Raw genomic sequence first — 15,234 nt, 5'->3', positions numbered from 1 at the left:
AACGCGTACGGAGAGTGAGCGAAATCGACTGCAGACTCGAGGCATTTCTGCAGCGCTTCTTCGCGCCTTGCATAAAGTTTATGCATCTAGTAAACGCCACCGACACGTGCGCTCGGCTGACGAATGAGTTTCAAGGAAAACGTGTGCAGGTTCTGCGGTCTAGACTCTGAAATCGGTGTCTCGTTTTTTGCCCGTAGTCACTGTGTCGTAGAGGAAGGATCTATGACGAAACGGCGGTGCGTGATGTCCAAATTTTTAAACCGAACACTTTCCATCCCCCTTGAGGTTTTGCATTGACATGAATTTTGCAATAACCGATCTTCTGTGAGGCGTAGAACGTAAGAAAGCAAACGTAGCTTTGAATAATCTCTGTCGAATTCCGGTGTTTCCTAAATCAGTTTCTCTCTTTTTTTTTTTTTATTGTCTGCTGGTTTAAGCCACGGTTGATAAATTTCTGCGCGTTATAATATACGTTTACGTATCATATAAGGGAGGATAGGCGCGATAGGAATGGAAACGGAGATGAATGAGGTATTTATCGAAGGTATATAACGCAAGAAGAATGCGTGTATGGATTGAACGTGATAATTTACATTTATGACGGGCATTTGTCAAGCCGTTAAACGATGTTCGTCGGTGTGCCATGTAACATCGTCAAGAACCGAATAAATAACCAATTTGTCTCGATTATTCAATCGCCCAAGATTTGAATCTCGCATCTAGACGGATGACTAATCAAGGAGAAAATGAGAGGTGGCGAAGAATGATAAAAATTCCGAGTAATAATTCAGCGGTGCAACGTACACGGATACGGGAGATATTATACCCATATCCATGGACAATTTTTCAAATACATAGTTTAACGCCTTGTATTACCCATCTTGTACACGGGCATCGAGTCATTCGAGTGCGTAGAGCGAACGACGAGTAAAGTTGTTCGAACGCCGAACCCCATCTTCACAGAGTGATTGAAACATCAATTCGAATCACGTTGAGAAGAAATCAACTTTGTCATCCATCTCTCATTCGGCGTAACTCAGTCACTTTTTGATTGCATACCACATACTAGTCGGACGCTACAACCCAGAAGTATTCAAACGATCTTCTAACCAGGCTCAAAGAGCAAATTAGAAACATTGGTAGAAAAAAAAATCAAATCCGCGAAACCAACGACATTGTGACAACGCTCCGTGAGCAGTTGCAACAGGAGAGATAAAAGAATGAATCAGAACAACACACCGGAGCCACTTTCACGCTCAAATAACTGGTCGACAACCGACGGAGACATTTTTCTCGCATTCCAACCTATCACCAGGTAGATATAGTCCCAGACTGAAAACCCACGTCTCATTGTGACTATTTTAGGTACGAGTCTCCAGGCATTCGGTTCAAATCGTTCTATACATGTATTAGAGTCTATAATAAAGCATTCTTCTCGAAGAAGGACACTACTTTCGTGAAGATGGACGCGCGAAGTTTTCCTTTAGTTTCTCTTCTTTGTTTCGAATTTAGGCTATCGGCTTATCGTACGTGCAAGGAATTCGACTTGAAGAAGAAAACAATAGTCAATATTTCAAGATTTGTATACTGGTGATAAGATAAGTGTACCAGTTATCGACACGTTTAGACCCAATTACTGACCCTTGTATTTTCCAAAATTACAAATTGACGGCACAAATTGTGAATTTCCCGATAACTAAAACCAATTGCTAGAAGGTTAGACACTACAAATTTATTTTTTGGTAATTTTAGAACCAAGGATGAAACAGATACGACCAAAAGTGGTCAATAATTGGTACAGGGTCAGTAACTGGTACACTTGCCTCAGATCTGTTCAAGCAGCCGATCTCCTCAGTTTCTGTTCCTGAATTCGTTTCCTCCCCCGAATTTGCCTTCTTCTTTATTACCGCAGGTATAGATATCCGATGTACACGTACGACAGCGTGGGCGTATTCTTTCAACGGTTTATAAAGTAACGTAAGAGGCAACGAGACTTTCTCTTGCAATCGAGACACAGCAACGATTCAGAAACACACACACACGAGTACCACACATCATACCTCCTCTCTACCTGCAGCACCAAGAACCGCGTCGTCGAGATTGTACGTTCCGATTTTATTTAGAATGAATTTTCTATTCATAACTCTGAACTCGAATTGGCCACACGCTTATCATTACACAAGAAGAGTAAAATTATGCATTTCAATTCCTACAAGTATTCCATCGAAGCTGACTTGCCACAAATTGTCAGAACGAAAGTATCGAAGCACGTAAAAAGAAAACTTCATCTTTTCGTGTCATTTCCATCGACGCAGAGGTGAGGTTAATGCATCGACTCGGATGTAACGCGGAGTGTAAAAGCGCAAGCAGCAAACGCATTTTTTCCAAATGATAAAATATTATTGCACAGCAGACCATAACTTTCCCGTCCAGTGTAACGCATGAAACAATTCTATCGGAATAAGCAAGCAATCCAGTTGAGCGCAGGCTACAAGAGACGACGAAGTCTTATCTATCTCAAATACCGAACGAACGCCCGCGTCTGTTGCAGAGAGAGAGAAAGAGAGAGAGAGAGTCTTATCGCTGTGGCATTCGGAGTCTAACCTACCGGGAAAACCCCCGACGAGGAAAGCTTTGTCCCAGATTCCGTTCACCGCCGCATCTAGGTGTCGAAACTCGAGTTTTTTCCCCATTTCTTTTATTTCTCTTCCGGGGGCCGTTCGCGTCGCGAAAAAGGCCTGCTAATATTTTAAAGAGGAGAGAAGGTGCCGGACTGATCTCGCTGAACGAACGAGACAAGTCGGATGCTTTCCAGCAACCGGAATGATGCAGGTTGTGCTCGGACAACCGGCTATTATCGACCTGAGAAAGAATGAATACCTATGCAACGACACGGGTATGTAACACGAGCAAAACTGGCTTCTCGGAAGACGTCGGGACCTGCAGATTCGAGTCTCACCCGGTGCCCGAGCGGCGATTCAGATTCGTTGGGTTTGGTTCGTTCGAAAGGAGGACAGTGTATTAGTAGTCGGTTATGAGTTTGACTCGGCATTGGCGCAGTTGCATCGCGTGCATCCATCAAAATGTAGCACGGTAAATCTTGGAGAGTTTCTCCGCCGCCAGGTTGACAGGTGTCATCCTGGACAACGAGGATACTAATTGTAAGCCAGCCGACTAGTCTCCGTAGCCGCGGAGCGTGTAAGCAGGAGGAAAACCGAGGAGGACGACGACCAACAACAAAAAGAACCAGGGAGGAAATTGGATCCGAAGACGATGGAGGCGACAGAGACCGGCCGAGATCCGTTCTTTCTCGGCGTGGTGGTATTGAGTGGATCAAGTCTTTTCACCGAGATCCTGAACATCCTTAGACCGCGATGATGCACCGGGAACAGCAACGATATGCCGCGAGTACGGAACAACAGTGAGTCCCTTCTGCTTCTTCCGCGTATACCTAATCCAGTTGGGATATTTACGACCGAGCTCTGAATCTCCACGCGAGAGACGAAATTAAGTCTCCGAAAGATTTCTCGACCGAGAAGTGTAACGTGTTGCGTATTATAGTGGTATAGGGAGTCGTTGTATTCACATGAGTGAAGTATTGTCCATTTCGGGAGAGAGCGAGCGCCGGCAGTGAGAGAAAAAGAGAGGGACAGCGGTTCGGCTCGCGTCTGGAACGTCCGGAGTTTTAGAGTTTTGAGCCTTGAGGAGGAGGAGGAGAGAAGGGGGGGGAGGAGGAGGCTGGAATACCGTCTGGGTGGTCAGCAGCAGCGGTGCCGCGGCTCGGTGGAAAAGGGATTGCAAAGAAAAGAATTCGTTCTCTGGTTCACGGGTGGAAACAGAGAGAAGCGGGACGAGGACGAGAGCCAGGACGACGAGGACCAAGACTTCGGCAGGTAGGGACCTGCTGCGGTGATCCAAAAAGCCGGATCATTAGCTCGGACCTTTGGCACATTGTTTGCGATTCAGCGACAAGATGCGGATTCGATTCCCCCCGTCGCGGCGAGTCGAAAACGCGAGTCGACCGGAGCGGCGTAAAGGATCGAATATGGTACGTAACAGTCCTCGGGTGGATTTCCATCCTGGCTCACTTACTGCGGAAGTAAGGAAACGGTTTAAGGATGATGGCGAATCACCGGCAGCCGGTGTGTGTCGAGACAGTGACGTCAGTAACGGCGGCACGCGCCCGCATCGAGACGTGCGGGGAATTTGGGGAACGGAACGGGGTCCGCAAAAAGCGGATCAACGACTGCGGACTGGGAAATTCATCGCTGTTGGTGAGTGGTCGGTGGTTAGTGGCCACCCGAGAACAACGACGACGACGACAATTACTTAACGGCTTTCAAACCTGCATCTCGACACTTTCAGGCCTCTGCAGAAGCAGAGCAAGCGGCGAGACTTTGGACTCTCGACGGTCGTTTCGCGCGGTGGCGACTGCATCGGATGCCTTTGTCGATTCGTTACTAGTATGCATGTTTTTACGACACCGCGTCCCCGCCGCCGCGCCGCGACGAAGCGCGGGGAAGAAATCGTCTCGCATTCTCGTCCGCTGACGCTTAAGCTGCATACGGTATGATAATTATTCGGAATCGAGCGTGAAACTCGGCGAGCTCGGTATCATTATGCGTACGCATGAGGCCGTTTCGCTCATTTTGTTTACCGTCTTGTAGGGGTGTAATTTGTTATGCCAGGACTGTGATTCCGAGGGGATGAATGAATTCATGGAAAAGAGGTTAAACGGCTATATCACAAGCAGTTTTGAGATGAACGATAGAAACGACGCGTGGTCGTTCTGATTGTGAAACTGTAAAACTCAACGGAACTCTTGCGAACGAGAACTTTGTTGCTTCTTGAGCCGACGTTCAAGCTGAACAACAATCGTTAATCGTTCAAAAATCTTCTAGGTAGGTTTACGTTTTCGCAACGTGATGGGCGGGAACGAAAAGAGAACGTCTGGTCCGATCTGAAATCTAACAAAAGGCTGAAATGAGTCGATCCCGCAGTCCACTTTCCCCTTTCATCGATTCAAACATATTATTCATTACAACGCGGTGTACCTACAGCGCCGTGCAAATTGGCGAGATTAGAACCCAGCGCGTTGAACGTGATATTCCCAATTCTTTTTCTCGCTTTGGGTTACGGTCCGCAACGTACCTACTCTATCATCGTCAGACTGTCCGCTCGCTTTTGGCGGTGCGATATCGCCGGCGGCTGGTTTTTGCGTGACCTTGAGATGATTCTTTCTCTGGGATGGTTAGCGTATTTGTCCAGCGTCCACATGACGAGAGAGCGTGAGCATATGTCTCGTCGATTGCGGCACCGGGGATTCTGATCACCCGAGGTTGAGAATCCCTGATCGATCCATCCATCCATCCATCCATCCATTCGCAGTGTTTCGCACTGATACGCGCGAGGTGACGTCTGTCTATCCGTTCGCCGTCGCCTGCGATGCAAATATATCCTGTACACACGTGGAATATACGTGCCGACCTCCCCTCTATCCTCCTCATCCTCGTCCCACTCGTCAATCTCCTCCTTCGTCTTCTTCTTCTTCTTCCTCTCCCTCGCCTCGCCTCGCCCGTCCGGCACAAGGTGAACAGACCTATTCGGTAAGAAACGAGACGAAGAGGTGCTTCGGGCTCTCGGATGCTGGAGGCGTTGCTCGAGTCGTCTGTCCGCCCGTCCGTCCATAGTCGGGCTCTTTTCTCTCCCGAGCTGCGGATACGGTCAGCCAGCGAACGATATTCTCCCGACGTAGACGCGTTGTGGCCTCTGCTGCACAAACCGAGGCTCGTTTTTGCCGGTGACGCGCAGTCGTCCTCGACGTGTCCCCTCGTCCTCTCAGTTTTCACCTTCCACGGAGGTTGTTGTTTCTCCAGTCGAGTGAAAGCACTCTCTCTCTCCTCTATCTCTAACTCCAGATACCGATACCGATCTCGATCTCGATCTTTCGATATCATTCTCCGTTCCACACTCCACACTTAACTTCTCGAATATTTTATAACCAAACCGCCGTTAAATTTACTCTCCGGAACGAGGCTGAAGCTGGCAGTCAAAATTAGCAGCCAAACGTTCCAATGTTCATTCGAACAAGATAACGAAGTCCGAGAATCGAAACTTTGCGAAACACTTTGAACGCTTGAAATTTTTCCATTTCAAAAATATTTAACAATATTTATCTAGCTTCTAGCGTTAGCTCCATCTCTCCGTAATGAAAGAATCATTCTTCAACTCGACGTATTGTAACGGCCAAAAACCGAGAAATTGTTTTCCTCCCAATTATCACGGGTCAGCGTCGAGCACCGGAAGAAGTCACCGGGATATCCCGAAGCCGGGTCGGCTTGAATCGTTCGGGCTTTGACGACGTGATCGACGATCCCGAGATCGGAAGTCACGAGACAAAGAATTCTCGAATCTGGTTCATCGGTAGGCAGAAGGAGGAGGAGGAGCCGCTGCACTCTTTCCCAAAGGAAGCTGTGACCAAAAGTTCCCATGACTTTCGCTCAGCGAATGAAGCAAGAGACCTCGCCTTTCTTACGATGTACAACGCGTGTACGCTACACCTTTGCTTTCCATTTCTCTTTGCCTACGTTAATTTTGCCACAGCAGTGCGGCAGCGTGAATCATCACCACGTACGTAGCTCAGCATGGCCGGTGATCCACCGATTTGGAGGGTACCGAATCACCGTAGTAGAAACGGTAAATCGAGATCGTCTTAAAAAAAAGCTCTCAACTTGTCGAGAAAGATGGATCATCAAAAAAATAAATCAGCAGTCAATCTTGCCGCGGTAAGTTTGCGTTACATTTCGGCTGAATACCGAACTGTCGCATCGGTTTGTTCGAACAGATTTCTGCTCTATATAATCGATAGAACTTTTTACATCTGCACGAATAGAGTGGTATCGTTCTAATTTGAATTGGTCATAGACCGACCTTTCGAATCTGGATTGACACGATTCGGTATAGTACGCATATTATTGATCAAATCGATCGAACGCTGCAAGACTTTCTTTTCTCCCATAGATTGTAGTTATAACATTATATATAATATAATATAATATATATACATATACTTGACGTCGCGTATTAATAACGTTTATTACCGATAAGATGAAAGGAAGAAAAGAGGAGCCTGATTCGAGGGCGGCCACTAAAACTCCATCACGAAGTTCCCTTACTTCTTCAGGTTTTCTATACAACAATCTTTCAATTTTTCCATGCCCAATTCGGATAAATTGTTTACAGCAAATTCATCAAACCGAAGCGCACAATCGTTTGTAAGGTCATATATAGAAATATTAAAAGTTTCGGAGATGGTAGAAAAAAATGGAAAAAAAATATAGTAAACAATTCCCTGACTTTCCGCAAAAACCCCTGAAAATATTTCCCTGAATATTAAAAAATTTCATTATCCCATGACATTTCCTGACATTCCAGAATTCCCTGACCATGCAGTATAAATACCCTGTGATTCGTACAAAGGGATGAAGAGAGGCGAATAAGGCGAATAATGGCAAGCGCCAGGTGTAAGTCACACGTGCAACATGTGCCTCGTACCGACATGGTGGGCAGGCAGCATATAACTGGACCCCATATAGCACGTTACACCGGTACGTTGGTTCTCGTTCGCGTTTGCAATTGACGAGTCGCGCGCGACTCGCGTGGCAACGCTGCAGCATTGTGCCCCCCCCCCCCTTCCCTTCCCTCGCCAACATCGCCTTCTTATTCACCGTCCTCCCCCTTCATCTCGTTCGGTTTCCCACACGCACCCGCAACTCGGAGAGCGCATCCGTCCTTTTTACGCGCTCCGGTTGGACTCTGAATGACCCACGCGTCGACCGACCGATTGAGGCTGCTTATGCCTACTCCTCTTCTCATTTCTCCTCCTCCTCCTCCTCCTCCTCCTCTCTTATCGCCGTAGCGGCCTGTTAAGCTACGTTCACACCATCCGTCCAGCGAGAGGACGAGTTCGTCGTAATTCTCGTCTGAAAAGTCTCGCATTCACGCTGCACGCGTTCGACATCGGATAACAAATTACTTCGGACGTGAGCTAACTTACCCCATCGTGCAGACTACGTCACGTATTACGAATGAGTATCAAGTACGATTGTACGTAATGCGAACTCGCCTAGAATTGTTGCACTTTGGCAGTTGCACGAACACCGTGGAGCCGTTCAAAATACGGACTACGCGCATGAAAACGTGACGCATGCCTTCACTGATAATGAATATTACCGCGGTAATACGTCCGAATATCGTGTTCTGTACATTTTAAAACGCGTGTAAATATAACGTCACGATTACTGCTGTCGTAAATCTGATTTGAATCAAGATGCCACCGTGGGTTCTACACGGGGAGAAAAAGCTGAGAAAAATTACCCTGCTGTTACTAATCGTGATGTAAAGGAGACCGAATGCAGTTTTTATTGATGCATGTGACAAAAATTATGAGTTTTTATGAAAAAAATTACTACGATGCTTAGAAACTACGTATTTCGCCAGCACAAAATTTAAAATGTGACGACGCATTTTTCTGATGCAGCACGGTGAAAACTGCATTAGGTGTCTTTTACATCACGATTATAGTAACAGCAGGGTAATTTTTCTCAAATTTTTCTCTCCGCGTACATCTGGATATAATGTTTTTCACGCATTTACGAAGACACAAGGTATAACAGCCGTAAACATCGGTTATCAATTTCTTCGATCTCATTGTCAACGTAGGAATGGAAACCACGCGTCACGTCGTAGTTCAAATCATAGTTAATCGTGTATATCTAGCTGCCTAGTTGCCGTTGCTGCACGCCGCTACTGTTCGAAGTTCAAGATTTGGACCGTGCGACTCTCTGCCCGTTATACGGATATCAGTAGTTCCAGGGTAAGGCTAACGGTTTCTTTCAAACGATCAGAGAAAGAGAAGGATCGACCCAAAGTGTTGTCCTTGTCATAACAGGAGGAGGCGTCGCATTGAGTGCGGTAAAACATGCAGTTATATTACAGAGCACACACAATTAGTCTCCTTCAATTTTCGTCTCGAATGAAATTCAAATTCTTTGCAAAAGCTCCGATCAACCCGATTCAGAAAAAATTATATACGCACACATATATATACATAAAAGAAGTGGTTCATTTCACAATAATTTTCAATAACTTTTGTACAAATCTCATAGAAAAAAGATGAAATTGTTGTTATACAATATCCATGAAAACCTAAGACCTGAATCTGTTTTTTTTTTTCATTCTTTGTTAAATCTTTTTACGAATCACTATTTTTTCATATTCCTGCCACATTTCGTCGGGGTATAATATACTGTATAACAAACGATCAATCTGCGCGGCGTTATCGTGCAGCATGACCCACGGGTTACGGCCCGAAAAACGAAACACACTTTTCAATTATTTCTTTACCCGTCTCGACGAGAAAGAAATATAAAATCAAGCGCGGTGATATAAATGTAACATAAATCGTAGGGGGTGCGAGTAGAATGATTACACGGTTAAGAACTTTTCACCACCAATGCATCCAGCCGCACTTGAATCAGGAGAACAGTGGACAGTATTGATTCGTTGTTTCGACTCACAGGGCTGTACGGGGAATTTTTTACGATCAGCTTATTCCGGCGGAGGTTCGCGGAGCTTCCATAAAGCTCATTTCACGAACCCTTAGAGCCGTGGCTCACCGCTCGGAACTGAATAAATTTTTGAATTACAGCTCAACGATTATTCGGTGAAAAACAATTGATACAAAATTACACCGTATAATACAGTGGCTGCGCCACTTTCGTGGGGGTAGAAAAGCGTTATTTCAAATTTCAGCCCACGGATTTATAATGTTGGTATAAGTGACGCAATGCAACGCCCACGACCACGACTCGTTCTCCTTTCTAGACTACATCGAAAGCCTCCCTCGTATTTTAGCCATCCACCTACGTATAGGAGGTAAATGAATTTTTCCTAATAACGAAAACACAAAGTTCGAGTAAAAATGCGGATTCGCGATATAATTTTTGGCGAAAAAGAATATGTAGCGCTGTACAGGTTTTTCATTTTAATAAAAATTTATAAAATAATAATTTTCCCCCCCTATGTTTCGTTATGTTAACGTTACTAACTTCAGCCTCGTTCAATTTTAACACTAGTATGATACGTACGCGTGGGAGCAAAGCAATTAAAACAGTATAGCATGTGGACGAAACTTATACACTGCTTGCAGCTAATTACCGATCATATTTTGGTCGACCGGTGGATCGGAGTAGTGAAAGTTTGGCGTAATCAAGCATGTGCCGGTTGTTTGTGTTATACCCTAATACATATCTATATACATCTCCTAGTTCAGTGCAGCAGCGCTGTAAGTTGATTTCGAACTAAGCGGCCGATTCGATTTTGTATAATAAAAGACATCGAGATGATCGATCGGCGATTTCCCGACCTGCGTTCCGATATCTATTATTATATACCTACGTGTTGTCCAATATCTCTTTCGATTTGATTCACGCACCGGTACGAAAATCGGTCTCATACCTTGCAGAATTTGGTCCTGTACCTTGATTATGTACACGGTAAACCAAAATTCCCGGGAACGGCTAATGCGAACTTTCACCTTTCGCTGCGGAGCGATTGTTCCACGGTTGAACGATGCTAAGGCGACGACGGCGGCGTCAGGCGAGCATGTTCACTCCTTCTCTATTTTATATACCCACAACCACGCGAACAAATTTCGTCGACTAATGGCGGATGGTTGCGTTCGTCGTCGAGGTTGCCAAAGGCGGTACATCCGCAAATACCTGCTAACGTGTTGAAATGCGTGATATACAGGTACGTTTGTACATGGGTGCCTGGACGTATCGCATTTGAAATTAAAAATTCACAAACGCCTGAAACGAATTTGCAAAAGCCAACTGAATTTTGACGCGACCTGTTGCCTGCTGGCTGCTGCACTGCTGCGGGTAGAAGTTGGACAGATCGTGAGGATGAAGTTAGCAACGTTGATTCATAAATTAAAACGTTAGTAACGGAAAAATCATTATTTCATATAATTTTATAATAATGACTTTCGAGGAATTGGTTTTGCAAAATACGAGCATATTTTGGATGTGAAGAAGAAGAAGACCTCCGACCCCCTAGAAAATTGTGGTGAATCACGTTTTAATTGCTCGTTGTAAAATTGTTAGGGATTTGAACGTGCAGGTAGACGAGACTTTTCATGGTCAAAGTCTACCCACAATAAACAAGATAAACTCCTAACGTTCAGTGCCTCACCCTGCGGTACACGTAGGCGCATACGTACCCACCTCGGCCCGAGGAAAACTATATTTGGCACTTGAGGACCAGGCGTGATCATATCGATTGCCCGAAGAGTATTATTAATAGTAGTACGTACACACCAGATGACCCAAACACACTGTGCAGGTCGAAGCCGAATCGCCACGAGGGGTTGGGGTGAATACCCTCGAGCGTTTAAGAGAGTGAAGTTCGTAACGTTAATGTAGCGATTTGTTTTTGGGAAAATCATTGTTTCGCAAATGTAGGATCGTCTGAAATTGAGTAATCTACTTTTAACAAGCAAAGTGTATTTGGATTTTAAGAACTTAAACTCCTTTAAAGTCATTCTCAACTTTCAAAACAATGATATTGGTTTCGATATTCCGTTACATTAACGTTACTAGCTTCAATCCGGTGTGTTTTTTACCAATGTTAAGCCTTCGGTACGCAAAATGCGTAAAACCGTCGTGTCTGGTACCCCGAAAAGAGGGACGACGAAAAAAGATATCAACCGCGTTACGGAAGCGTTACTCGGGACGCAGCTTCATGGCCCCCGTCAATAACGCGAAAACTGCTTAAAGTCGATTCCGGATATCTACTGAGTAATTAAAATTCAGGGAACGTCCACCAGTGGCCGCAGGGCATTGCAACTGTTCGGAATTCCAGCTTTTCCGGATTTCCTCTTTACTCTCTGCAGGTTTTGCCGCCGCAGCCTGCCTGCCTACTACAGCATAACCTGTCCGGGATGCGTGAGCATGCATGAATCCGTGTCCAAGATCGTCTGTACAGGTGCATTACAGTCATGCACCATGTACGGACGGACGGACGGACGGACACGCACACCCACACAAGCTGGATCGAATGGATGGTCGAGCCGAGCGAAGGCTTCGGGCTGCGTGCATATAATAATATAATTAGACGCGATAACTGGACGGCCGGAGGGGGAGCCGGCGGCGAACAGAAACGGCGAGATCGCATCTCTCTCGCGGAGTCGTCGTCGTCGTCGTCTAGGGTATAAACGTACACCAGAGACGCGTGCGTATGTATGCACATAGATGCATGAATCATGGAGAGAGTTAAACGCGGGAATCGAATTGGAATGTCGGGTTGCTCCGGTCTAAGCTCGGATTACTGCACTGGCTGGTTGGTTGGGTCGGGCAAGCAAGACGCCCATAGTCACCGTCGTCCTCCTCGTCCTCACCGTCGCTCGCCCGTTACATACCGTTGTTGTACTAACGACTTTCCGTACGTGCGGCTCAACTAACTCTCTATCCCTCTATCTCTCTCTCTTTCTCTCTTTCTTTTCTTCCTTACAACGGTATCACCTCGAAGAGGATTAGGGAATTCGAGACAATACGTTTGACTTGTAAGAAACGGGACAGCCGGAATGTTTATGACCGTTTTAGGTACTTGGAAAGAGAGAGAGGGAGGGAGGGAGAGAGAGAGAGAGAAGGGCTTTTATTACAATACGTACGGGGAAAGGTTGCGGATAATAAAGAAACAAACGGGAATAACAGAGGTAAACTCACCACGTGAACGCTGGCGAGTCCGACGGGGTCGTTTTGCTTCTTGTCGGTCTTCTTGGCCTGCCGTTTGGCCTTGCTCTCGAGAAATCGTTGCTTGAGCACCTGAGTGTCCTGGCTATTTTGTTCAACGAGTCCGTTGAAGCTCTGATCGAACCTGGGTATGCAGTCGGTCTGCCGCCTCCTGTAGCTTTCGATCCTCCTCCTTAGCCTGTCGAATACGGCCTGCCTCTTTGGGGTTAAGGCATCCTCCATCCCCGGCGCCTGTCCCATTTGTAATTGTTGTATCTGATTCTGGGCGATCAATTGGTTCGCGTTCAAACCACCCGGCTGTACGATGATGCCGTTATTGTTATTGTTGTTGTTGTTATTGTTGTTGTTGTTATTCTGGTGCTGCACGCTCTGCTGGGACGCGCCCACGCAGGCCGAGGCTGGCCCTGAGGGGGGGCCTTGCGGGGGCTGCCGGGGCAGGAGCCCCCCTGCCTCCATACAGCCCCCTAAGTCCAGCGCAGGGTACGCCAGCTCAATGAGAGCCTCTGCTTCTCGTCGCCCTGGCGCCGCGACGGGGTGTCTCCTCCGCCACCGCGATAATCCCCCCTCGCATCCTCCCCTTGCACCGCGAGCCGTCCTTCCACGGGCGGACAGCCGCCGCTCCGACTTTTACTTCTACCTCTACTTCTACGACGACTGTTTCCACGTCTACGTCTACGTCTACCTCTGCCTCTTCCTCTTCCTCTTCTTTTTCTTCTCTCTTCCTCGAGAGGGTGCCCCCGTTGGACTCGACTCGCAGATTGTCACTCGCTTCTCCCTCCTCCGCAACCTCGTACATCGGCGTACGACGCGCGATTGTTCCTATTTTTCGTCACCTCCCCTTCGCCCCCGCCTCCTTGCAACAAGGAATTTTACGGTATTATCACTCGGCGAGCGCTATACGCTCTCCTCTCGCTTTTGTCGCTTCGCTGCCGCTTCTTATCGTATCGAGAATCACGCGTGCCGCGCTCGCGCAGGCGCAGGCGCAGGTTCAACTCCGTGACGAGGAGGGTGAAGAAACACACTGCGAACGGCGACGACGGCAATGCCCTATAGCGGTGGTAGCGGTCCTCTTCCACGTGATGTAAACAAGAACCCGATGACATTCGGCGGCGTCTTCGTTACGACCGTAAACATTGTAGGGATTCGACGTGTTGTACTTCCACCTAATTGTCACTACTGTCAACTCCGCGCACTCTTACCCAACTATTGCACTTTCTTTGTTCGCCGCGCGTGTGTATGCACTACGTACGAATATCAGCGGCAGCCCTTTCTCGCCTCTCGCGCCGAAGGGTGTAAAACAACGTCAACAAGAATAACTGTAAACAATCCGTCCCGGCGAACCGCGCCACCTTTCCCGATCCTCGACTTGTTCGACGCACGACGGGTATCGCGTGCACCGATCGCGAGTAGTCTCGCCTACTTACTCGTCGTTATACGTACGTCTCCTCGAGTGCTCTCCTACCAGCCGATCGTCGTTCGCAGCGGCAGAAGGCGACGTCGAATAACGCGCGGCTCGACGTCACAACAGGTAGTTGAGAGTGAGCGCGGCGTGTTTCAGCCGACTAGAAAGAGACGGTCGTAGGTCGTTCGGCACGAGGGGGGGGGGCGGAGTGCGACATCCAACGGACGGGGGTAAGCGACGTGAAGAGCGAGAGAGAGAGGGGAGGGGGGAGAGAGACGAACCGGTGTACCGCTGCTAGAGAGTCCGAGGGACGCACAACTGCCGTAGCTGCAGCCTGAAGCCAACCGCAGGAGAGACGGACACGCCGGGTTTATCCGCCGCCTCCCTCTATTTTCTCTCGTTCTCTCTCTCTCTCGCTCTCTCTCTCTCTCTCTCTCTCTCTCTCTGTTTGCGGGAGAGAAGGAGGGCCCGATGTTGTACTCGATAAAACGTCAAGACAGAAGAGGAGCGGACTTCTGCGATTCGGGCTAAACGCCGAACGACGACTAACGAAGGTTTCGATCGTGAACCCCGTTCGCATTTACTTCTTTCCCGTGATCGTTGCACTTTGAACGGTGGTGAGAGTTACATGTTGTTTCGAACGCGCGGCGTTTGTCACATGTTGTTTGTTTTGCTTTATCGACAGAGAGGGGGGATGAGTAACACCGAGGTTCTCGTACGCACAATGATAACACTTCACACCGTATCTGCCTTCTCCTCGTCCTCGTCCCGTAAGTCTAACCCTAACCTCACTTTTCAACTGTCACTATCCACTCTTCGTCGGGTCACAGATTCTACCGCACGGTCAGTTTACGTTAATCACGACGCGCGCGACCCCGCGATGACAACACATTCAATTCCCCCAAACGGCCGTCTCGTTTTACCCCTGTATAACGCGCGGGGCCATTACCACAACTGCGCGTGGGTACGGGAGCATATATCGTTGAAACGGCAAACCGTAATTACAACATCGCAAAC

The 15,234-nt window shown here is 47.5% G+C and overlaps 1 protein-coding gene across 8 annotated transcripts in view; it reads right to left on the bottom strand.

The window, feature by feature from the left end:
• The window catches only part of LOC124185867 (neurogenic protein mastermind-like), a 125,533-nt gene extending 110,341 nt beyond the window's left edge, over positions 1–15,192 (bottom strand). For 4 of the 8 annotated variants that reach the window (XM_046577067.1, XM_046577068.1, XM_046577069.1 and 1 more), the window contains exon 1: positions 12,789–15,191. In XM_046577067.1, coding sequence (XP_046433023.1) covers positions 12,789–13,271 — 483 coding nt within the window. In that variant the 5' untranslated portion in view covers positions 13,272–15,191. Of the gene's footprint in view, positions 1–12,788 lie in introns of all 8 variants that reach the window. The other 4 variants (XM_046577071.1, XM_046577072.1, XM_046577073.1 and 1 more) reach the window with 2 other exon arrangements.
• Positions 15,193–15,234: the final 42 nt, after the last annotated feature.

Source organism: Neodiprion fabricii, chromosome 6 (genome assembly GCF_021155785.1).
Source record: "Neodiprion fabricii isolate iyNeoFabr1 chromosome 6, iyNeoFabr1.1, whole genome shotgun sequence".
Classification (NCBI taxonomy): domain Eukaryota; kingdom Metazoa; phylum Arthropoda; class Insecta; order Hymenoptera; family Diprionidae; genus Neodiprion; species Neodiprion fabricii.
This window is presented reverse-complemented; position numbering and strand designations above follow the sequence as displayed.